At 30.6% G+C, this 27,542-nt stretch overlaps 1 protein-coding gene across 1 annotated transcript; it reads left to right on the top strand.

The window, feature by feature from the left end:
- Nucleotides 1–2,203: 2,203 nt before the first annotated feature.
- Nucleotides 2,204–22,783, top strand: LOC148284709 (rho GTPase-activating protein 1-like). The gene is made up of 9 exons (XM_088236648.1): nucleotides 2,204–2,565; nucleotides 2,686–2,805; nucleotides 6,721–6,830; nucleotides 9,786–9,994; nucleotides 11,245–11,562; nucleotides 11,638–11,882; nucleotides 12,194–12,394; nucleotides 17,437–17,543; nucleotides 18,989–22,783. Exons 1-9 carry the CDS (start codon nucleotides 2,544–2,546, stop codon nucleotides 19,157–19,159), a joined length of 1,503 nt encoding a protein of 500 aa, XP_088092774.1. The 5' UTR covers nucleotides 2,204–2,543; the 3' UTR covers nucleotides 19,160–22,783.
- Nucleotides 22,784–27,542: the final 4,759 nt, after the last annotated feature.

The following is a 27,542-nucleotide window of genomic DNA, read 5'->3' on the forward strand; positions in this document are numbered from 1 at the left end:
AGATTATTTTTTATGCCTCTGTGCACTCTATGGAGTTTTTATAATTAGCTATTGTACTTTGAAGTAGCTTAGAAATCCAGCAGTTTGTATAACGTGTGCAAAGATTTAATGAAGTGTAGCACAAGTAAGACGCAATAGCAACATACTGCTACTAAATTAATTATTTAGTTATATAAATGACAGAAATAATTAACCAAATATGTACTGAAACAGATTAAGAACGAATAACAAATGAGTCTGTAGAGATAAAACGAACAGGGGAGTCTCGAAATATTTTTTTTAAAACAGTTATTTTACGGTACCTGTGATTTTACCTCTAGGTTATTAAAAAAAAAAATTTTTGGATTGACACGGTTTTTTTATTTATTTACCTACCAATATTTATTGATGAATCAAAAATTCGACTAAAATGATTCCTGTTCCATTTTGGAGAATATTGATATATTAATGATTCGAATAACTTTATAATCTGTAAAAAAAAAACGGTGATACGGGAAATGAAATTTTGAACTCAGCCCCAAATTGGCCTAAATTTTTACCTCAACCCTCAACATTTGACCTAAATACACTAAAACAACATGTACACAGTAAACGCAGAAATATAAGCGCTTGTCAACGCTGAAATTGAATTTTTCGTTTTGATCACATATTGCTGTAAATTAATTGTATACGGAAATGATTTCTTAGCAACATTTTTATTTCTAGATAATCACTCTCTAAACTATTTTACGATTGTGGGGGGATTCGATTAATTACAAAAAGCTGGACGTGCGGTCAATATTAAATCGGAAAAAAATCGGTACATGAAACAAGTAATATGACAAACCTAAATCTTAATAAAAAAATATTTAGGCGTGTATTATAAAAATTGTAAAAAACGATATTTCCAAAAATTGGTTTCACAATAAATTTCTAATTACAGCATAGTTAAGTACTGTGAATTCAAAACCTGTGAGTTAATCAATTTCGTGAGCTTTATTTTCTAGTTAAAACACATTTAGAAAACAAAGGCCTACTTAAATCTGACAAAAAACCTCACATTATTAGGATCAATGCAATGCGAGATTTAGGTGACACCAGTTAAGTATTTCAAATATTATATTTCAATATAAATTAACGTCATCCACGAGAAGGGAATATAAAAGTCTACAAACGTTTAGCCAGTGTCAAAACAATTTCGAGTTCTTTGTAGTTTTAGTCACACTTAAATCACCGGTTTTTTATTTAACAATAAACCTAATTATTGATGGACAATTCTTTAAAATACTAAAATATTTTTTCTTATCAACGACCTGTTTAAAATATTATTTTAAAGTTATCAGTAAACTTAAAACTAATAATAAAGATGTACTTACGTAAGATATATAAGTTTTGTGATATTTCTATCATTTAGTCCAGTAAATAGTAAAGTTTTCTCACAAAATTTTAACTGTATTTGTACAAATCAAAATTAGCACTGTGTGTATCTTCGGTCCGTTGAATTATCACTGAGACTGAGACATGTGGCGAAGTTATTTATTTCATTAACGGGAAGGGGAGGGGGAATCGAAATCAGAACCAAAAAAATGGGTGGGGGTGCAATTGAATAACGACATCTTTGATTTTCAAGAGAAGCTTGAAAAGTTTTCACGGTAAATTGGAAGTGCCTATTCTGTATTTATTTTATCGTGCGTAATCTGTCCTAGAATTTTTTTACCACCACACTAATAGTTGTTATTTAAGATATATTTTGTGTATAAAAATATTTTTGAAAATATAGGCAATGACTTAATTTTTACAGAGTTGTGGAAACAATATTTGTCTTCTTTAATTGAAATATTTTATTTTATTATTGAAAAAGACAAATACATGTTTTATATCAAATATCTGTATTCTGAAATAGTTCGTATTTTTTGTGTTAGTACTATTACATTCTCAATCTTATTGTTCATGAATTCAAATTCTTTTTTTACAAATCACTACATAATCTCTGTCAGAAATTCGAGTTGGTAATTATTTGTTCAGTTTGCAGTGGTTTGGTGGTTGTCATGAAATGCATTTTCAGTCAATTTCTTGATATTATGTCCACTTCCTGTGTTTCTTTGAGCAATAGCAAACATTCAAATTTGAGCTTTCACTCAACCGAAGACATGAACTAAACTTGTTTTTCACTCTGTTTGAACTTTTTTTATTTTTATACCCGAATACCTAACGTGGCAATACCGACTTTCTACGTGTATGTTAAAATAAATTACGAAAAAAATATCGACTGTCTATGCTATGATGTTCTTTCGATGGATTAAATTCTAAATTGGAAAATTGTCTACTGCTTGCTGAGTGTCAGTTTTTCGATTGGGTGTTGTGGGTTTCTTTCGGTGAAAATATACGCCTTAATCAAACATTTGTGCACTATTTGTGTATTTATTTATTAATATTGTTAAATAAAGCATTCAAAAGTTGTTTCTTTAAATAATATTCATAATCTTAGTATTTTCAAGTATGTAGATTAAGCTGTGACATTTGGTAGATCGTTACATTTCAACCGACTTGCCAACAGATCCACTATGGATACGGCTCCTAAAGAAGGTTTATACATTACATATTGATTATTATTATTATTGAAAATTTGTTATTAAACGATTTCCTTGCGTTTTTTTCTTTGAATAACATGCATTACCTAAATACTTTTTATTTTTATAATTAAAGTTGTTCGAGGATGGAATCCCGAAGGCGACGATCCGTTCCCGAGTCTTTCTGATAATCATGATCACGAACCATTCCTTGAGTTTGATGACTCGGAACTTCTAAACACGTCTGGAAATTTGGGTAAGTACTAAAAAGTCGCCCACATCCACACTCATAAACTCCTGTTAATTAACAATTTAAATTAGTATGACAACTTCCAACACTTAGATTCTATTTGAGATTTATTATATTACCTATCCGTAATAACAGACTCCTTTATTTTTACAAAACTACATACTTATACATTACCTACGAATGGAATTAAAAACATCATTGTTTCATTCATTCAATATCCGCAAAATCAAAACAATAACACAATGCTGAAAAACAAGTTCTTCTTTTATAGTATGAATATGTCTAATAAAATGAAACAATATCATGTTTCTAGGAAATTCACAATAATAATAAGGTAGGTAGCACAAAAATATTTGTTACTTTTGGAAATTAAGTATTTGTTTATCATCAAAAATAGCTTGGTGAAATAAATTAGTAAAAAAAAAATCCATTAAAAAATAAACATAAAAATACATCAAGAAAATGCAATTATAATAAAGATACCAGTCTTGAAGATGTCGCAAAAGCGATGAAACCGGTCACTGGTTATTCCAAATTTATAGATTTAAGTATGACTCGTATTTAAAAACAATATACTTATTAACTATATGCTAACAGTTTGTCACCGGGCGATCAGAAATTACTGTAATAAATAATATAAAATGTGAGAGTACAGACTGTCAACATTATGTTATATATAATGAGGAAGTTCAGTGTTTTTTTTTGAATTTTTTATTTGTTAATAGACTGTTAAACTAAGTCAATTTTTTTTTTTTTAATTTTTATATATCGTATTATCGGTGCTACGATTTTTAAAAGTTTTGTATTTCTGAAATAACTCCGCGTGTAACGTCAGAGGTTCATTTCCGCTTATTCTCATTCAGTTCTTCCTATTGGTCCAGAAGCGACAAGCAGACCGGAAATCTTACATAGCTCTCAGATCATAGGTTGATTCACATGAACCAGTGACGTCATTTAAAGTAGTGCGTTTTTATCAAAGTATTTTTTATTATTTTTTCTGTACATTTTCAAGAAACTTTGTGGTACAATTTAATGCTCTAATTTTTACCCCGCGTAAGAAAACATTTTTTGTATCCAATTTCCCGTAGGGCTGAAGTTCCTCATTGAAATATGAATTTGTACTCTTTAGAACAACGACAAAAACAAATTAGAAATGTGGAGAACAAATGGATGAAAAGGGTCAATCCGTTAATAATAAAAAAATGTTAATAATTCGCCTCTAATAATTATAATAGCTTCTCTCCTAATCAATCTAGAGAAGTGGAATAGTGTCATATTAATCAATTAACTGTCTATTTTCCAATAACATTCGAACCCATATATACATATTGCGACATATATACATAGCCCACTTTACAGATGACCCAATCAATTAATTGTTGTTTAATTCATAAAAATCTCAAATTTAAAATTTTAATTAAATTATATTGGAATCACACTAATATATCAGATGCATATGGAATTTTTTTATTAATTAAAAAAAAACTAATTGGTTCTTCTGTAAAGATCCTACATGTCACTTAGTAAATTCTGCCTTTCAACCGTCGATATTTAGTTTTTTTATTGTTAACTAACTAAAAAGTTTTTACATATATTTAAATTTAAAAAATGCATTTTTCAGTCTCCATCCATAGGAGAAACTCCTTGATATGCCATGTATTTTTTAATTTTTGTACAATATATATGGTGATATGTATATTGTCAAAGTGTTATGCATATATTCGTCTCAACTCAACACATGACTTTGGTTTCATGGAGTTGAGATTTGTGTCTATAAATGTTACATCAATATATTGTGCATAAAATAATAAAAACTATCCATCCAAAAATCTAAGGATACTTCTCATCTTCTGCTCAATTATCAAATTGTCTTATGTTCTTCTCAAAAGCATATTTTGTCTTGTAAGAAATTAAACTTAATAAACCATAATTATTGAATTCAAATTTGAATTATTTACATTTTGGGGATACGAGTCATGTAGGTTTTGGGTATTACATAATCAATATGCTGGGAATATCTCATGTGAATATTTTTCTAAGACCTCTTTAAGAAGAGAACAATAAGTTGTTCGACTAGAAGTGTGTCAGTACTTATTTAGGTAAAAGTGTCTCACATTCAACATCTCCATAAACTGGAACAACTGTTTCAGCATATGGTCAAGTTTACGTTTTGTTAAAACAAATTAATATATTTATTTATGTCAAACATTCTTATATTGAAAGATTACACTAAAACTTTTGATATTAGGTTCACTTTTACAATTGTAGCAGTGTGATAAAGAAACAATGCGTTTAAAAAAAAAAATCACAGTTTTTCTAACAATAGTTTGATACTTTCAGTGTCTGTAAAATCACAAAATAAATTTGCAAATAAATTTAACTCGTCTATCAGTTTCAGAACATGACTTCCATTGTCAAGGAAAACACTTTTTTTTTAAACCACAAAGTTAGTGCTTCAAATATTAATTTAAGGTTTTTTTATTTCGTATTATATAGTTAGTAGATATGTGGCTGTAATCTATCGTATTATATATTAATACTTATGTCTGAGCACCTGATTAAAAAAAACTTGTTTTGTATATCTTTTTTTATTTTGAATAAAGATATTTTGCATTTTTTTTTTATTATCGATAAAAAAATAATTATTTATTGATTACATCTGTTACTAATGCTGATTGTAGATATTTATAATGCACATTTAAAATATTGAATATTTTCTTTCCCTAATGGAACATTATCATGTATTTCAATAGTACTAAGTTGTAATGGACTAAGGGTTTTCCAGGATTTTAATTACTTCATTTATTGTTTATGCATCCTGCCATTAATATTACATTTATATTTAAGCAAAAACCAATGATTCATTATTTTTACTTAACCTAATGGTTTCTTAATGACATATGGCTAATTAAGCTAATGAGATTTTAACAGCCTGTTTGCACTTATTGTTATGGGTGTATTTCCACATTTAAGTTTTAACTAAATACACCATAAATTATTTTATTTGGCCATTGCAAAATTATTTTATTTGGCCATTGCAAAATTATTTTATTTGTTCATTTAAACAAAATTTTTGGTTACATCTGAAATATTTTCATTCTATTAATTTATTCAAAATATAATAATGTTATATCTAACATATCTTTAGTTAAAAAAAAAACAATAACAAATAAATATGAGCATCTGTGACATTAGATTTTGCACTACTTTTCTTTGAAGTACAATATCATTTGTATTTTCAGCGGAAATATGCATTCTGTAAAATAAAAATAAAAATTTATGCTTTCTACTAGTTTCTGTCACGGATAATTTTATTATATATAACCTGTAAAATTCTGTGGCATTTATGTAAAGAGATGCATGTCACCAACATTGAGAAAATGACTTAAATATGCAGTTCCACTCTATAAGGAAGGTTTGGTGAAGAGATTCTTATTCTTAGAGGTGGGGGTTAGTGCTATGCAAGCTCCTGACGTCACTGCGACCTGTGAAGGTCTATTGTGACGGGTCCCCGTGGGTGAAGAGATACAAGTTAGGTAAAAATATTCATTTCAATAATACGATTAGTAAATGTCGTATAATTCAAAAGTGAAACATGGAAAAAGCAATTATCAAAAGAAACACAATATGACTTGTACTGCTTCACAAGACATCACCCAAATTGTATGTTAATAAATGAAATCAGTAAGAAACATTAAATGGCTCCCCTGCACAATCAGCTAATAGTGACAACCAGCAGATTAGAAGTACAACCTCTTCACCTAAATGCTACAGAATTATGGCACAAATTATCTTACTAAAAATTCACCTTGAATCTATTAAACGTAAACGATCATTAATATATATTGTTTGTGAAAAAACTCATTGTTCTTGTGACAGTACATTATATATATATATTTTTTTTTTTTCTTTTCTTTCTAGCCACATTGATTGAGCCACTCGCAGATTATGTGGAGAGTCCAGTAAGTGATGGAACAATAGAAGAGAATTTCGAGGAAGAACTTGCTAGAGCTCCCCAAGTATACCGGCAGGTATGTATTAAAATTAAAAAACCCACATTTTTGAATATGACATGCACATATATAGCAAGAGAACACCAATACCATCACATTAAAAATGCAGGACAGTTAAAAATACTATACTTAAATACTACAGTGACTAACCTTACTACTCAATAAATTATATTGGAGACACATTTTAAAACAACATAAAAAAGCACATACTGACAGATAAGACATAACATGTTAATAAATAAATAAAAAATAAATGTGATATGGCGCTGTACAGTTATTGTAAAATCAATAAATAGTATCCAATAGCCATGTGAATTTGAATTCCTAATTTCTTAAAATTATGATCAGCGTAATTGCAACAATGTTAACATGTGTTTTTTATGTTTACTTTTAACTGTTTATTTATATTTTACTAGCTGGCAAAGCCAGAAAGACTACACATTTTTTCTTTTAAAAGCATAATCAGATACAGATATTTTGGTGCAGTTTTACACAAATTTCACGTATAACCTTGATTTCTCTTGTTTGAATATTTTGTGAAATATTAATTTGACTTTTTATTTTACAAAATGAACTACATAGATAACCATAACCATTCAGATTTAACTATAAAATATTTTTAAGAAATGGTTTAAATACATATACTTCTTGTAAATGGTTATTTATGAAAAAATATCAAATAAATGTCCTATGGGTGTAATAAGTAAATGCAATATGTACTATTTGGCTTATCTGTGATCACTGGACTACCCAGTTTTTGTCACGTCATTGTAAATTTAATGAAAAATGATCTGTTTGTAATATTGATTCCCCTTCGTGCTGCCACAGATATTCTAATCAATATTCTGAACATATCCTATGGTCTTGTCCCTTTCCCCCTCTCTATGGATACCAAATGGAGCTTCTCGTTATTATCCGTGACCTTGTTATAGGTCCTGTCAGTCATACAGATCTGGTGGCTTCAAAAAGAATTTCAAAGCTTTTAAAAAGTTTTGTAATCATTTCGGCTTTTGACACTTTCAGTAAAAAATTCACTTCCCTCTTTTCCTCAACCTAATGAAGTATATATTTTGTACTTCTGGATTACCAAGGCTATCATAGTACAGAGAGCTCTTTCCGGCAACTTTTCTCAATCGGCAACAAGCAATTTTTAATTATATGCTGACACCGCCTAGGAAACTTAAGTCCTCAGATGCGGTCTGCTGTATGTGGTGGACGAGCTGTACTCAACAGAAAATAAGTCTATTTATTTAAAGGATAGAGGTCAAATTCCTATCCACCAATTTAGTCGATTGTTCAACATGGCACCATGAAATAACATAGGGTGAATTCATTAATAATATGTTTTAAAGTTATTTAATTTATCAATAAGCAGAAAGACACACGAAACAGTACACCACGAGGCCGACTAATCTCAACTCGATTTCTTTTAACGAAATTTTCACCGGCGAGTAGAAACTAAATAAATGAAACCAAAAAAGAAAAAAATAAATAAGTATCCACCAACACTAATTTTACCGGACCAAGTGGATTGGCGTGATACGTGTGAAACAGGCCATACATACACAATCAATCATTTTTAGTTAAAAATATTAATATTAATTTCAACGCGTTTGTTGGACTGTTTGTGAATAATGCTATAACTTTATCAAACTTCAAAAGCCAATTATTCTTAATATTTTTTGAATAATAATTGAGTTTATAGTTCTAGGCTAGTACTAGACCGCATTAGGATAATAAAAAATTTGGATAGTGGATTTTTTCCAAAAAGGGTCTATTTTAATTAATTACTGTATGTATGTTGAAAATAGGAGAAAAAAGTATTTTTAAAGAAAAGAGCTTTTAATTAATCAAATGAAAAGGCAACACTTTTACATGTTAAGCGTAGTTAAAAGTGCTGTACATTAGTACAGAATGTACATACCGTAATGTAGCCTGCCCACCACATACCGCACACTGTATCTGAGGACATACGTCTCCTTGGCGGTGCCCACATACACAGAAAAGTTGTTCGTTGCCAAACGAGAAAAACTGCCCAAAAGAGCTCTCTGTTATCTGGTAGCCTTAGCATCTTTGTGCTGAAAGAAGGTAATCCAGAAGTACATAATATGCACTTCATTGTATTGAGAAAAGAGGGATTGTAAATAATAGTCATTGCTCGCTGAACATCTCAGTCAAAGCAAGCTGTTTGTGTAATCAGTTAAGTTGCATGTGGACACACTCGGGAATTCAATTCTGATAATCAGTGATTCGGATAGTCAGAGTTCTGATAATTAAAGTTCTACTGTATTTTCATTCGTTTTTTTCATTTTAAATTGTATTTTTATATTTGTGAATTGTTTATAACCTCTAAATATGTAAAAGCACTTTGGACGTTGATAAATAAAATAAATAAATAATAAAATGGCTTCTAATAAATACTAATATTTTCTTTGCTCAAAAACATTTAATTATTATACAAAAACAATATTGCGGAAATATTGATTGACACAACAGAGTAGATAAGTAAAGGGTCATTTAATAAGAGTAATTGATTTAAGGAATTTGAACTTAAAAAATGGAACGAATTTTATTTTACATAAAGCTGATACTTTTATATCATGTTAAATAATATTTGATGTTTTAAAGATAATGTCGGTCAAAAGTCCATGATAGAGTTGTTTAATCCGAGATCCAATTTTCATTAGTTCTCTCATTAGATGAGCAAAGTAGGGTAAAAAAATTTACTACCCTGGCAACACTAACGAAATGTTTATTTTGTTTCTTTGACAATCTGATAGATGGAAAAATAATTTAATTTTTAAGTAATGCATTTGTTACATACACATTCATTTGCTAATTACACACGAAATGTGATTGCATCCTGTTTCTTTAAGATTCTAGCAGTATTTCTACACTTTAAATATATAAATTATCAATACATCTAGACGTGCATTTTGTAGCTTTTGACTAATGATATAAGTAACATTCTAGGTTTGTTGTGAAGGGGAATCAACATTGGAAACTGGCCTCTTTGGCTTGAATGATGGTCTGGGAATCGCTGATGGTGATACATTTGCCGATCTTCATGGAAAAGGACTAATAGAAGTGGTGGGTGATGATGCCGTAGGAAGAAGGATAATTGTTGTTTCGGCCTGCAGGTTGCCAAGCAGCCAAGAAGTTCCTCAGGACAAGTTACTTAAGTATGTTTCGTTTAAGACATTTACATAATAATCCTATGAATTTCTAGCAAAAAAACAGAAATTAGCAAAAAAACAGAAATAGATTAAAGCTGTTTCTCTTCTTTTTCAATTTATCAAAATTTCTTACCAAAAGTAGATAAAATGTAATATTTTCATTCCAAATCCAGAAAACATATGTTAAACCTTTATTTACAAATAGTGTATCAATTTGTGTCATTCTCCTACTGTTTCAAACTTATACACGTACACAGTTTATGTTCTACAAATTATTTTAGTTCAAAATAATTTGGGTACACTAAACTGAGTATAGTTAATTAAAAGTCCTTTATTATTTTTTTATTTTTGGAGAAAAAAGAGCTTAAATGAGTTTTAAATATTCTTTGTTTAAAAGATTTGCGATGGAATAACGGTACAAAGTGGAATATGAGTAAACATAAACACGAGAACATAAGATTTATAAGAGGTTTGCATCTTCACACGCATATAGCATTCTAAAAATAACGCTTATTCCTTTTGCAGAAATGTATTTTTTTCTCTACTACGTATCTGTTAATATATTTAAAAACAAATTGAACATACAATGTTGGGTACACAAATAGGGATGCTTATATAAAAAGTACAAAATCATCTACTCCACTATGCATATAAGTACCCTTTATATTTTTTAGTTATACAGCTCTGGATATTGAATAAAATAATTTGAAGTTTAGAAGTATCTTCTTCTTCTTTTGCCGCTCCCACCGGAGGTTGGCAACCATCATTCTAAATTTAGAGGTTTAACTATCTGATTTGTGCTTATGGGTTAAATTTCTTAAAAAAATGAATCTGTATATTATCCAGACATTGTTGAAAGGATTGGAAATAGTGTGCGTCCTTATTTGCTTGCTCGGCGCTGTATATAGGAAGTAAAATAAGCATACCAGAAAGATAAGATAGGGGCATATCAGGTGACGGCTGCCTACCTTTCATTTAATAATAATATATAGTTTCGGGACGAACAGTACCTCTCATCGTTAAGTGTATAGATATAAACACAAGTATAAACAGGTGTATTTGATGGTAGGTACTGTTTTTTCCGATACTATGAAGTAGTGAAAAAATTCATTTCCATGAAAATTATAATGTTTTTTACCCAATAAAAATGAATTTTTGCAAAGTTGACACCAAAATATTAAGTGACATTATAATTAGATTCATGTATTTTATTTATTTTTATTCACAGTAATAACTTTCACAAATTTTTGTTTCAGATATTTTATGTTCACACTTGACAAGTATGTGGAGTTGGACTACAGTGTTGTTTACTTCCATCACGGGTTAACCAGCAAAAACAAGCCCACTGTTTCTTGGCTGTGGAAGGCATACAAGGCGTTTGACAGAAAGTATAAGAAGAATTTAAAGGCGCTGTATTTAGTCCACCCGACTAACTTTATACGGATAGTGTGGCAAATGCTCAGGCCAGCTATCAGCGCCAAGTTTGGGAAGAAAATGATGTATGTTAATTATCTCCATGAGCTTGGAGAACATCTCGATTTGGAGAAAATAGGCATTCCTCAACCGGTCATAGAGTAAGTTCCAAACTTTTTTCTCTCTACTGATTCCTAGAATTCTGATTTTATTCTAATTGTCGCTTTATGTTGCAGTCACGATGTAGAACTTTTAAATAAAAACAAAAAAAATTCGGGATCATCCGGAACAAGTGGGAAAGGCAACGCGGGTAGTAAGGGAGATGATAGTCAACTCGGTGAACAGTCTGCACAACCCAATAGACCTCCGACGCAACAGTTTGGAGTGTCCTTACAGTTTATTATAGAGAATAATCCAAACACGGTAGATTCTATTCCGCCCATAGTGAGGCAGTGTGTGGAGTATCTGTCCAAACCTGATGGTATGCTTTTATATTCAGTACCTATTAATGGTGTATTCATTGTATCTTGCTCTAATAATAATTTGTCATGCGATGATTATGTGCGTTTAGTTCAATGCGATTCTTTTTTGTTCTTAAAATTTGAAATGCCTTCCTCTTTTTATGTAGTTTTCCAATCCCTGTGATCTCATGAAATAATATGTATATTTTCATATTCCCCTGATTATACTTTGATTTCTAAATTTTTGCGGCGTCATTCATCCAGCAATTTATTTCAGTTCTCCTGTAAGTTTTTAAGCAATGATAATTCAGAATATACATTTTTTCCTTAGCTCTGGAAACCGAGGGAATATTCAGAAGATCCGCAAATGTCACTCTGATCAAGGAATATCAGAGTATATGCGACTCTGGAGGAGATATAGACTTCCAGAACAATCCACACATTCCGGCTGTGTTGCTCAAATCATTTTTGAGAGATTTGGAAGAACCTATTTTGCCATTTGATATTTATGATGAAATAATTCAATTTCAAAGTAAGATTTTACTGTCAGTACCTTTAATTGAAATTTCATGCATATTTATTTAGTGTGTTTTTATTGAGTGTGATTTGGTTTATTTTTAGACATTTTTTTATAATGAAAATTTTTTAATATCTTTACCTTAAAAGATAAACCACGAGAGTCACATTGAACAAAATGTTCAGGAAACAAGATTTCGTGATAGTGCATTTTCCAAAACATAACTGGTACATAACGGTAACTTTTAAACCAAATAATGTGATTTCAATCTATAAAGAACTTTCAATGTAAAATAATTCTTATTTTGATAATAGTACAATATTGTATCTGAGACCACTCATGTACTAAAACTGCACTAAAACAAAGTGCACCTCGGATTTTTATTTCAACTTATAAAAGCATTTTTTCAAAAGTGAACTTCAGTGTTAACTTCATTTCGATGATTTCTGCATTTTTAACTTCATAACGGCCAAAAGTGGACTCCCGAGTTTTATCCTTTAACCCTCCCTCCCGGTAATGTGTAGCTAGTACACATGGCGTCTGATAATTATAATATCTCTATAAATATAATAAACACTGGGTTTAGATTTTCAGTATTCCTCCATTACACATTTACGTATCGACTGAAATAATTTGTTATTAAATAATAAGTACTTATTAGGCACGAAAAAATCATTTTATCAGAAATCGGGGATAAATTACAAATATCATTAAAAGCATACTCACAGTATACCAATGTTTCGCATTGTTGCGTATGAAGAAAAGAGTAAAGAATATACGCCCATCGCACACACTCTTTACGTCTCACTCTCAGTACCACATATTGACGAGCGAGAGTAAGACAATTAGTTGTGTTCTTTCCTATGAAAATTAAGTGGCGCTCGTGTTCAGGGGTATGTAACTAAATTATAATCTTGATTCGATAAATAATAACTATTAGGTTATTGTTTTTTTTATGTTTATTTATATACAAGCTCAAAATAGAGGCTTAGCGGGTTATTCCTTTTAAAAAAAAATACACACAAAGTTCTATTTCTTCTGTATGAACACCTTACTGGGCACAACCCGTTTCGAAACATTAATTTATACTTTCGTTTTACTTTTATCTATCCTTATTTTTTTAGTTCATATAATTTTAGAAAAAAATAATGGCCGAACAAATAACGTATGAGAATATGACAGTGACATCGAATTTGAAACGAACGATGACATGACAGATATCAAAGGTTTTGTTGAACATTTAGAAGAAACTGACTCTGAATCAGAATACAGCGATGAAAATTTAGAAGAAACTAGCGTAAATGCTCCAGAAGATGAAAGATAATTATTTGTATCAAGACATGGTTTTGAATGGAATTCTTTACCACCACCATCCACAAGTCGTCGTATATGCAATATTGTGACTGAGAGATCCGGTCTAATAAATGGCAGTACATGCACAAAAACAATTGGTGAAATGTTTGTTATATTCATAAACAAAGATATGGTGAAAGAGATTTGTGAAGAAACAAATCATCAGTTGGGACGTAAAGCTGGATTTAGAAACGAGCTATTATCCAAAGAGGAATTATATGCTTTCATTGCCATAATGCTTGCTTCTGGAAGAAATCGCACTCAGAAACTAAGCTTGAACAAGTTGTGGACAAGTGAAGGACCATTTAGCCAGCCATTTTTCACGGCAGCCAGGTCACGAAATAGATTTATATCTGTTTACCGTAATATTAGTTTCAATAACAGGGAGACGAGACAAGAGAGGCTTGACATGTCTTTAGACAAGTTAGAGGCAGTTAAGTCAGTTTTCACAAAATTGGTAGACGCTTGTAAAGCAAATTACTCCCTGTCGGTTGACATAACAGTAGACGAACGTTTGGCGGCATTCAGAGGCAATTGTCCATTTCGAGTATACATGAAATCAAAACCAGCAAGATGTGGTATTAAAATATGGATTGCTGCAAATGCCAAAACAGCATATATATGTAATATGCAAGTATATAGTGGGAAGATAAATAACAAACGAAAAATTAATCAGGGGAATCGCGCCATAACGGAGCTAACAGAGCCTCAATACGGCACAAACATAGGAGTAACCACAGACAATTTCTTCACATCTGTATTAGTGGCCGACAATCTTTTGGAAAAAACTAACCCTAACTGGCACAATAAAAAAAAACAAGAAGGAAATTCCAAAGCAGTTTTTTCCATCCAAAGAAAGGCCGTTGCATAGTAGCCATTTTGGTTTTACATCTGATAGAACTCTCGTGTCGTATGTTCCTCAGCATAACAAGGCAGTTCTTCTTTTATCTACACAATTTCTTGATAGCGAAATAAGCCAGACAGAAACAAAAAAACCACAAATAATTTTACATTATAACAAAACAAAAGGTGGCGTTGACACATCAGACAAAATGACGACTGAATATTCTGTGTCAGGGCGACAAGCAGATGGCCGTTTCATTTATTCATGGAAATGCTAGACATTTGCGGTCGCAGGCCCTACGGCATAGAATGCTCTCCCAGCAGAAGTCCGAAACTGTGAGAGTGAAGTGATGTTTCGGAAGAAACTTAAAACCCACTTGTTCTCTAAATCATTTGAATAAATTCTTAGCATGACAAAGTACATTATTTTTCTTAAATTAAAAAGTTAAAATTAAATTTATATCTTTATATAATCACTTTGTAAAGCGCCCTTGAGGTATTATATTACGAAAATGGCGCTTTATAAGTTATCTATAATTATTATTATTATTATAGCAGCACTGAATCCATATTTGCTATGGATATAAAATAATACGGAATGGAAACAAAATAACAGAAGTAGCAGAATTTTTTTTTTACGTGAGCTCAGTTTGGAATTAGCTAAGTCCAATATTATAAAGAGAAAAAGCAGTGCTGTAAAATTTCATAAACATCAGCAAGACCCCCTTCAAACGGTTCTTGACTTCTATGAAAAACTATCACCAGCAAGCGCTCTTAGCGATCTGGAAGAGGGCGCATCGACAAGTCGACAAGTTCCCTTTGGCCCCAGAGCGTCATCAAGGAATTGCAGATTTTTCCCGTACAATACGAAAAAAAGGACCACAGTCATTCGTCAAATGTGTCAAAAACTGAAATGTACAGCGCATAAAAAAGAAAAAAAACAATTAATTGTTTCGATTGTGAAAAAATTAGTGAGTAAACGTATAAAAATAATTTTTATGTATTAGGGTTTTCGTATTTATATTGTCATTTTGTTCATTGTGATTATTTTTCATTTGCTCTTATTTTCAACCTAAATGATTTGTATTTCAATACATTATTTCTAAGCTTAGGTACTATCTTATTATTTCGTGTTGAATAATAAAATGTGTGTAACCTCTGGCGTTATATTTTTTTAATGTGTAGTAATCGGTAGGTTGGTCCTGAATATCGGAATATGAAACAATCTATGCTGACACTGTCTTAGGTAATTATCAGGAACATACAAACCAATGCTCATCATAATCTCAGGACTATCGACCATACTGCGAACAATCGATAAAAATATGTAGTCAAAAAAACATTCCTTCTAGTCTCCAAACTGTTGTAGCCAAGCATACCTTGGAGAAACTTGGTCGGGTAGAGCCAAGAACAATACCCGTACTCACTCATGTAGGGGTATCTCAGAAACTTTTTTGGATTTTCTTATCATAAGAGAGTACTTCAGTTCATGTGGCCCTCAAATCATCGAGCCACTCTCGAGTCTACTTTGTACCAAGGAGTTGTATATAGTTCTCAGTACGCGGATATTTTTAAAAATCCTGGCAGTACGCAGAACGAATTCTAATATCTTCAATGATTTACCACTGATTCGGGTGTCATGTCAGGGTGCTCACAAATCTAACGCCCAGATCCTTAACATTTGATGTTCGTATTAGATTCTGGTCATTCATTTTGTAGCAAAAGATGAGTTTTTTTGGCCCTAGTAAAAGATGTGACCGAACAGTTGGAAACATTTAACCTCAGTTTGATTCGCCTTCCCCATTCAGATATATTAGATATATCCGCTTGGAGTAAACGAAAATCGTCAGAAGTTGTCACTTCTAAAAATAATTTTAAGTCATCCGCAAACAACAGAAAACGCGAGTTTAAAATAACTTTTTTAATATTATTAATGGAAATTGAGAACAACAATGGACCCAGGTTAGAGAGCCTTACGGGACACCCGAGAAAGTATGGAAACACTCAGACGCGAATAGATCGTAGTAGATGTATTGGTTTATATCTTGGCGGTAGCTCGCCATTAATTTTAACAACCCATCCGAGAAACCGATCTTATACAGCTTATTTAATAAGACATCACGGTCGACAGTATCAAAGGCCTAGGCAAAGTCATTATATGAACAGTCTACCTGATGTCCTGCATCCAGAGCTTCCGTGACCTAGTTCGTGAAAACCATTAAGTTTGTCTCAACCGAGCGGCCTTTCCTGAACTCATGTTGTTCATCAATGATAAATGGCTCTGGTCGGGAAGCGACGATTCTACATATTATAATTTCAAATACCTTTGCTGGAGCGGAAAAAATTGCTACAGGTCTGTTTTTCGAGGATTGTAAGAAGCGCTGGCACAAGTGCATAATATCTGATGGGGAGTATTTTGAAGGCGACAACATTAATATAGACAAATAAATAAAATGAAAAATTCAAAAAATTTTAATTCCTGTTATTTTCTGAACACACCTCGTATATAGAAATTTGGGCAATTTAAACAAGTTCATTTATAAATGATTCAATTTATAATCCTTTACAATTAGATCAAAATTTACAAAGCTAAAATGCATAAATTGCTGGTCGAATGTTGTTAGGTAAAATATGAGTGATATTATTATTAAATGAGTTAATGTATAAGATTATATGTAAATTATCGTTATTGTTAGATGAATTTTCATAGCACTATTTTTTAAAGTTTATTTGAGACAGTGAAAAATGTTTTTGATATTAAAAATGTATAAGATTCGATTATAGCTTTACTGTTAATTTGGTGAAAATCTTTAATCTTTTTGCCATTGATAATTTATGCATTATCTTAATTTTTTTTCCAGCATGGTCCAAGGAAGATAGACCAAGGAAAGTAAAAATATTAATTTTGGAAAAACTGCACATTGACAACTACAAACTGCTGAAGTATATCATGCAATTTTTATGGAAGGTAATTTGAATATGATCGGAATTCATGTACATTTTCAAAAATATTCTAGTTCTAAATCAGCAAGATTAAAATAAGGCATTGATTTTCAGATCGACAATTTTTTTTCTGTGTATTTATGTATAGCAGTGTTTTCGCTCAGTGAAACCCAAATGCTGCCTATATAACGCCTGAATAACGCCTATTCTCCTGTACGGATGCAAATCGTGGCACCTCACTAGGGCCCAAAACAGCAAAATGCTGAGTTTTGAGAATAGATGCCTCAAAATAATTTTGGGTGTGCGGTAGTTTGACTTTGCGAGGAATAAAGTAATAAGAGAATGGATGCAGCAAACTTCGTTGACAACTGTCATCAAGGAGAGGCGATACGGTTAGCTGGGCCATAAACTGTGAGCCTTAACCACGCTTGCCTACTTTACAAGGCATCAGTTTCCAACAGAACTACGGTACGCGAACCTGACTTGGGAGGACACACAGGAGCTGGCAGCCGATAGAGGTGCATGTAGGCTCTTTGTGAACACCATATGCTCCAACTAGGGAGTGGATATGGAATGATGATGATGGGTCCAGTCATAAGTAATGCAAAAAAGTAAAAAGCAAGGGTTGAAATAACTGGCATACAACTTACAAGTAGTTTAACAAAATTTAGGTCCTGGGATTGGCTTTACTGCCAAATATATTTAAGGTGATTAAGATCTGGCAGCCTCCCCCCCCCCCCACAGATCTTAATCATAATTAAAGTTTTAGTTTACTTAATAATAAACATAAATAGGAAAAAACAAGATTTGCCATTTTATTTTCATATTACATAATTTTGTTTTAAAAATAATATTGTTTTGGGCTACTACTCATGAAGTGCTGCCCTGAAACTCTAGATGACTTGCAGATTCATCAGACAGCATAACAGCTGGCAGTTCATAGTAGGAATTCTTAATTAGGGCTCATCTTTAAAGCTTTTTCTGATAAGATAAAAACTTTGTTTTAGACAGATGTCAGTAGTTTAAAATTTAGAGATTTTTTAGGTGTAAGTTTCACCATCTTCTAGTATGTTTTCATTTAGTTATTGTGGGAGAAACCTGCTACTCGTATGTGAGTTGCCAACATATGGGGCAAGTATACGGCGACTCGCAGGTGTCCAATGGGTTAATAAAATAATACCAAACTTAAATAATCACAGATCATGTACCTCATGGTGCATGCCCCATTAGCACACGGATCTCAGCATACATTTATCATTTGTTATTTGAAGGTAAGACAAATTGTCTAACACTTCAATAACTATGAATTATAATAGTGTAAAAACACATTTTTATGAAATTACACGGGGACCTTAAAGCAAAAGCAAAGGCGCTTACCACCGGGACCTAGAGGCATGCTTAAAAAAAGATTGTAAAATATGTATTATACCGGGTATAGTGAAAAGTCTTAAGCCAGTTTTAATTTTTCAGGTCATGGATAGAAGCGATCTCAATAAAATGACTAGCAGTAACTTGGCGGTGGTGTTTGGTCCAAATCTAATCTGGCCTGTAAGTGGGCAAATGTCCTTGCAGGCCATTGCTCCTATTAACAGCTTCACCGACTTTTTACTACAAAATCAAGAAAGTATTTTCATTATTTAAGCATTTTCGAAGGATTTTTTTATGTTACTACGTTACACCGTGATTTTCCATGTATCTGTATTATGTATCTATTATCCTTTCAATATACTTTTGGCATTCATTTTTAGTGAATCCAAATATGTCATGGGTATAGTAGCAATAACCTTGACCCACTTGGGGAGGCACAGCTCGGAAGTCACGGTTTAATTTTCTATCTTTGTTATGTATTCCTTTTAAATTTTAATTTAAAATTAATTAAATCTTTCTCAATCGAAAATATTCTCCGACTTGCAGTTTGTCCTCCGTTTTCTGCTTAAGGTTGTAGAGTGGAGTGGGCCAAACATGTTACTTAGATAATATTCTTTAGAGACTAAAAATAAAAAAATGGTTGCCGATGTTGTCTGTTTTAAACCACATGAGTCATTTTTTCAGGAAAACCTATTAATTACTATATTGACCTGACCGTGTAAAACACATTTAACTTCAAAACATTTGTTTCTTGGAGATGTGTTGGTATCCATAAAAAATGAATATATTTTACATAATGGTTTCTCTTTGATGACATTTGTTCCCATTTTGTCTTCCCAAATATGCATTCCATACATGCTTACCTTTAGCATAAATTTTAGGTTGTATTCCTTTTTATCATTTCCAAATAGAATTATTATGTGTGCAATAACATTTTACTTCAGGGTTGTAATGCTTGATACTTTATATTATCTTTGTGTACTTATCGAATTGAAAATGACAGTAAATGTTCAAAATAATGCTAATACATATTTTTTATGGTTTTCAGTAAACTGTCAGTTTTTAAAAACATTTTCTTCCATATTTTAACTCTAATTGTATCTGTTGCTCTCTAATGAATATCTTTCTTATAAACTATACATTTTGTAGTTGTTTTTGCATACAGTTAGTTTATTTATGACACTTTGTTTGAAATATTTTTTTAATGATTATTTCTATGACCAAATTCTATTCACTATAAAAAATATAATTTTATGCCCTTTACAGATTCATCAGAAAATTCATCACAAAAGATACTGTATTTAGCCTTTGTGTTATTTAGCTTCCATTACTGAAACTATTACCCTATATATTTATAATTTTCATAAAATTGGATTGAAGTGATGAATGAAATTAATCTATGGATTTAAATCCAACATATTTTAATGTATTGTAATAATAATTATTAAAATATACGTAAATAAAAAACTGTTTTTAGGAAAATTAACTATTTTTTTGACAAAATTGTTCGAGTCAAAAAAATATTAATGTGAAAGTTAAATGATTAACATGATACATAGTTATTAAACACGTCATATTGATTATAACATTCTCTAATATAAGTTAAGAGACTACATATTATAAGAGATAAAATATAAATGTCAGTCCATGACATGTTATCCATTTAATCATAATAGTTACTATGTATTAGAGTTTTCAAAATATACCATATAAAATATAACGTGGCAAATTATATGTAATAATTAAATTTAATAAGACATACATAGATATTTATGTTGTTTTTTTTTATTTTTATAAAATACAGCTTTTTGGTTTTCATTATCCTCTGTGGTGTTTCATACGACACACTAAATTAACAGTTCCATTTTGATTAATTTTTTTTTTTCAATTTGGGTGTGATTTATTTTTCAGTGGTCAGTATTTTTTATAGTTCATTTATATTATCAAGTCATTTTTATTTTCAGATTGCAATAAAAAATCCACAATTAATTCACAAATTGACATAAGTGCAGTCTTTCCCACTTACAAGATCTATAAATATATACATATAGTGACGACATTCATTATTGTTATTTTGTTGTGAATTAACTTATATTATTAATAATGTTTGGAATTTCAATTTAAAAAATTTGACTTATGTAATTACAGTAAAACCTCGTTTTTACATTTCTCAATTTTACATTTAGCGCTTTTTACACTGACATGTTCAGGACCCATTTTTCTCCATACATTATCATACAAATATTCCCCCCAATGAACTTTTTTTTACATTTTTCGTCACCGGTTTTATGTTTAAAAAATTTCGAAATTTATTTGATGTGTCAAAAAAGCCAAAATTACGTCGTAATTATGGTACCGAGGTCCGCGCGCCACCGCGTGTGCCACGCGAATAAAGAATAAAAACAGGTAAACAACTAATAAAGGATAAATTATTGTCCTAACCTAAATTCAAAGCAGGTGCAATGTAATTTACCTTTTGGTTTAAGTGTTTTCCTTTAGGGTTAGTTTAAGTTTTCATTTGAATAAAAACATCATATTGACTCGTACAAATCATGATACACAGTTGACAAACGTTTAGGAACAATAAAGTTTTAATATTAATAAATTACGATGTTTAACATAACGATAGAAATATTTTAAGTTATAAAAAAGATGGTTTGAAAAGTTATAATAAAAGCGGCGAAAGTTGTCATATGACAGTTGTTTTTAGTGATGCGGTCGAAAAAAATTGATACCGAAAAATAAAATTTCTCAACATTTAGGGGAAAAAATATTGTCCGTTGCATTGTATTCAAAATTTTATTTCCGTTATTTTTTATTTACACATAAAATAATTTTAGCATGCTCTTTTTAAATTAAATAAAAAACAGATTACAATTATATTGTTTAAAAAAAATACAAAATATAAAAATATTTTTAGTGAAATCATTGAAAATAGTCAAAAAAATATTAACAATCTCCAATTATACCGTTTTTACAACTTTTCTGGATGTATATGTACACTATAGTTATGTTATTCCTATTTTTTTCCATACATTTTTCATTTCCTTACTTTACCGTTTTCCTCAGTTTTACTATCAATCTGTCCCAACCAAATTTTTTTAAATTTCCGTAGTATAATAATTTATAAATTCTTTAAATTAAATTTACAGTTAATCGAAATTGTAAGCTTCATTTAAAATCATTTTCATAACACTCTGATTGTTAGTTTTTAAGGACATAACAAAATTATTATAAAATTAGTTTTGGAGTCAATGGTGACTATAAGATCCAACCTTTTTTTTATTTTGAGTAAAATAAACCAGCACTAATTTAAGTAAGGTTAAGTAAGAAAAATATGATATATACTATTGCTAACATAAAGTTTTATAAAAATAAAAAATATGTTTATTAAGACCATGAAAATCAGTAATTAACAATTCAGATTGTATTTTATGATATCAAATCACTTTTCTTCATAAATTATTGTTTCTCCGTTTCCAATTTTTCTGCTGATAAGAAGTATGCACTTTTTTTTTATATTAAAAATGTTACATACACTTTTTTATATTAAAAATGTTGCTACATCATTTTGCAATATAATTTCACTGGTTTTCTTGAGTTTTTAAGACAGATTGGGACCGACCAACTAAATTAGCAGTTTAATAATTAAATGTTAGTTATAAATACCAGCCTTTGTAAGATTTAATTTACATAAAAAAAAACCACAAGGCTCATACCAATATATTTATTTAACCTATAAGGATGTAACCATTACCAAAGTACATAAAAACGCATTTTAAAATATGTTTTATTTTATTATACTTTTAAGAATAACTCTAAATTTATGTTAAATAATAATATTATTATGAATCTCCTAGCATTGTAAATATTGTTTATTTATTAAACTTTAGATTACAGCTGTATAATTATTTTATTTTTATCCCACACCAAATTGGAGGCGGGGTGTTTTATTTTAATTTTTTAAAATTTATTAAAGCGTCATTTTTGTGAAAATCACCTCAACGGCCCTGTACGTGAAATATAAATATCTCGACATGTCTTATAGCCACGGAGCACACGGGCAGTCGAGATTCCAGTATCCTGTCTCGAATTGTGGTAAAATGTAAATAAAAGGTAGGAGCTAGATTGGTCCAACTCCATGAGACCAGAGTCCTGTGTTGAGTTGGGGTGAACAATTTCAAACAAACATATTACAACAAATATTACATGAAATCAGAAACATAATAAAAATAATGACACGTGGCGCATCGTTTTCATATATATGTAGTTAAGATGATAACTGTGAAACTGACGTCGCGGGTTCGATTCCCGCCAGTTGCAAGAAAGAAATTCAAGAATGATTTTTTTCTCAATTGGTCTGGGTGTTGTGGTATCTTATTCATCACCGCCTTCCATATCCCTTCTTTCCCACCTGCTGACAAGCCTCTAAATCAGTGTTTCCCAGCCTTCTTTATGCCATGCCCCACCGTAGTCTTTTCAAAAATCAGATGCCCCACTGACATCTTTTTTAAATAAACAGCGGGTAAATTTTCAAATCATATTGTAATATGCTTGTAAACATATGAATCCCTAATGAAATGAAATAAAACCTGTTCTAACACATATATTGTAACTGAAATTATTACAAAACAAATTGAAAAGTAATTAAGTAGAATAAAATAAAAATTAAAACAATAATAAAACACAAGTGACAATTGAAATATAGTTCCAACACCCACATATCTCGACGCCTAATTCATTATTAAATTCAGTTATGCTTGTTACAAATAAATTTAATGTCCGGATCTAACTTAGTTAATTTTTAGTCCTAGGTCCCCTTTATACCTCTTAGTTATTTCCAATCTATTTCATTTTTCATGAGTAAATCGCTTGTGGCGCTAAAAGCACATACCACCAAATAAGACGAGGGAAAGGGTAATAATCATTTTCTGTCATGCAAAGTAATATTAGGATATTTTGTGTTATGTTCTTCGCAACTCCATGCCACTATTCCTACATCCTGCAAAGTTTCTGTGTTTTTAGATAATTATTGAAATTGAAACGGGTATCATTCTATTTTAAGTATTTTTAGTAAATTTTGTTATGCCCCACCGGTGGGGCGTACGCCCCACCATGGGAAACACTGCCCTAAATAGAGGCTTAGCGGGTTAATCCTTTTTTTTTAAAAAAGTCTTACGATTGCTTCAGGTGCCAGTCCAAGAACAATTACTTATGGCATTGCAGAACCACCGTTAAAATCAATATTTCACATCCAAAAATAAAACCCAGCGGAATTTTTTTATTTATTTTTATTTACAAACAACATTTTTATGTACGATAAAATTTTCGTATTGTATGATAACATCAATCAATATATTAAGATTAAACATTTATAGATTTCTACTTTTCTATACAGAAAAACTTCTGAATAAAAATAAGATAAGATTTTTCACCTTTTTCCATTATGTAGGGATCGAGAAGAAAAAAAATTGCATACATTCATATTAATTTAGAAAAAAATTATGTGCTAAAAAACAATTTGTTTATTGTAGGTATGTATTAATAATGTATGTGGATATCATAATTTTTCCGTCACCACGCCAACGTCATTATATTTAAAAAAGCATAGCTTTTGTCTATTAAAAAACATTACTCCATAATGACGTAGCAATACTGCTTCCATTGTGGAGAATGTGGGGGTAATACCATCAATCTAGAAAGGGTGTAATTTACATTGGCTCCATTCATTTCAATCAGTTTTGGATTAAAATATTAAAAATATTTTGAATTAAAGGTAACTGTGCAATGTTAAAAAGGTTTGTATAATAATTTAATAGTGAATTCTAAAAAATAATATTTTTATGCTTTCTAATTTATTAAAATTTAACATTTCTTTTCCTGGTAACTTAAATTTCAATGACTAGATTCTAGTCACTAGCACATAGAAGTATGATTTTCTTTCCAATCTAAAAGGTTGACAATAATTAAGTTATTTAAAGTGTCTACAATAATTATCTATCAAGCAGATTATTTATTGAATATTATAAAATTCTTATTCTTAAAAGTGGAGGTCAGTGCAATGCTTTAAGCTCCTGACGTCACTGCGACCTGTGAAGATCTATTGTGACGGGTCTCCATGAATAGTTCTTGCCCTCCGAGCCCAGGTCTATAAAGAGCCTGGCTACTGTGTGGAAGGTGAGAGTTCTCATTTTGCTAAATCTCCCCCTCTAAGCCCAGATCCGTTAAGAATTGGGCTATTAGATAGGGGGCGAGCTATTTAACATCCTTTAACAGATTTAACCAGTGGTCCCCGAGGATAGGGCTTCTTTAATGATGTAAAGCATCACATTCACGTAGAATGTGTATAGATGTTTTCTCATCATTCTGCAATGCAGACCCTACATCTAGATATTTCGGAAAGGTTCATTCTAGCAAGGTGTTTGTTCAATCTTCAATAGCTCTAATGATAAACCTCATTTGATTTCGGCTGAGCTTTATTAGGTCGAAGGCAAACCTTTGCGAGTACCCTTCTATCAGTTCCTTTGCATGGTGCTGATCAGGTATTTTCGGCTAAAGCATTACGCTCCGCTTCCTGGCCCATGACCTAAGCTCGTTACGAGGAGCACATCTGGGCAACCCACAATAGGGTGTATTATAAAATAGTAAATTTGATTATTTATCACAATAAATATGTCTACAGAAACACTCACCTACATATTTTACCTGTTCTCAATTGAGTTGTTTTGCCAATAGCTCCTTGAGAACATTATATAAAATGTTTTTGCATAACATGTATTACTTATAAATAAATTGGCGAGATAAGTGAACTCATTAACTTAACTAAATAATTCAGCTGTGTAACATAAAAAAGTATTCATTTAGTTACCATACTTGTGTTTTGTCACAAAATTTAAAATGTTATAATATCAAAATATGTTATTTAGTGGCTAGAATTTTGAATTTTTAGATAACAATACAGTTCTTAAAATTATACAGATATTAAAATAATGTTATTTGGTAATGTTAAATATGTATTAATGAATCGAGCAACATCAATTTTTTTAACACTTAGGTACATCACAAATTTAAAATGCAATAGCAAAACCATCAATTGATAATATTATTATAGGTACATTAAAACATCATCTACTGATATATGTATGAATCATCTTATTAACTTATGTCTAAAAAATAAATATATACCTATATGTCTTATAAAATGTTAAATGAAAGAAATATGTGTTGACTTATAAAAACAGTAGATTATTACAATAATATAAAAAAATATTTTTATAAAAACGAACTACTTTGAACGACGTCACTAATTCATATGAATCAACCAATGATAAGGGAGTTGTGAAATATTTCCGGTTTACGATAAGTTAACTGACCGATCGGCAGAACTTAACGAAAAGAAGCGGAAGGGAACTTGAAACGTCACACACTGAGTAATTTTAAAAACACACAACTTTAAAAAATCATTGCGCTGATAATACAATAGATAACAATGCTACAAAAAGAATTTTACTTAGTTTAATAGTCTATTCACAAATAATAAAAAAAACATTGAACTTCCTTTTTCTTGGATTTTTTTAGTTAAAGAAATAACAAACTTTTGATTTCTGTATTTTGAAAGAAGTGCTTTCAACATCATTCTTATTTCATGTATTCTTACTACGCTCGATTTATACGGCACCTTATTCCTAAAATAACATACCTCGAGCATTGAATCTATGAAGAATTTGATTGAAATAAATAAAAAATAAATCAATGGGCGCCGCCCAGACAATCTAAATTATCTGGGGTCTCAACAATATAATGTAGTCGATAAAAAAATATTTCATTTTTAAAAAAAAATCTAACATTTCAATCATTGGTTTTCATCACAGTTTTGTTTTTAGTTTTCGTTCGAACGGTTGCCAGACAATTCAACAAGTTGACATTATTACAATTTTTCCAAAATGCTGATTAATTTTTGTTTTTTTTTTGTTATTTCTGTAACATTTTATATATAACGGAATACTTTAATTTTCCTATCCGTTTTCAGTTAGTTGGAAGATGTTTCGTGTTTTTAATTTTTATTCAAATTTTGTGTAAATTACGCCAAAATTATACGTGTATGAGATGTTTTTATTAAATTAAAAAAACTAAAAAAACTTTTATTGGCTGTAAAATTGCTACATGTCGCTTGGTAACTTTTTCCTTTTCAGCTTCGATATGTTTGTACGTATATGTATACATTAGGAGTAAACAAAAGTCGTGATCATTTTTTTTCAAATTTGAAAATGAGCGCCTAAAACGGTAAAGGTTATATGTTATTCAAAAGAAAATTATCTGCTCTAAAATATATGATTTACTTTTACGTTACATGTATTGTTTTATTACAAGCCTTAAAAATGGAATGTCCACTAGAAGAAAGTTTTCGAATTTTCGACACCTCCTTTTGTTCGCGTTTAATCGAGGAAATAACTAGGCTGCTCGCTATATTTGCGCAGTGTGTGGTGAAGATGCTATGAATTACTAACTGATTTTTGTAAAATAATGAAGGAGAATACGTTATTAAATAATTTGTTTTTTTTCCAAATAAAGGAACAAGTGGGAAAATTTTAAAAAAAAAAAAAAAAAATAGTCAATAATGTATTTTCCTTCATTATTTTACAAAAAAATACTCAAT

The sequence above is a fragment of the Micrasema longulum genome, unplaced genomic scaffold (assembly GCF_059751315.1).
Source record: "Micrasema longulum isolate JH-2025_06_02 unplaced genomic scaffold, ASM5975131v1 h1tg000097l, whole genome shotgun sequence".
Classification (NCBI taxonomy): domain Eukaryota; kingdom Metazoa; phylum Arthropoda; class Insecta; order Trichoptera; family Brachycentridae; genus Micrasema; species Micrasema longulum.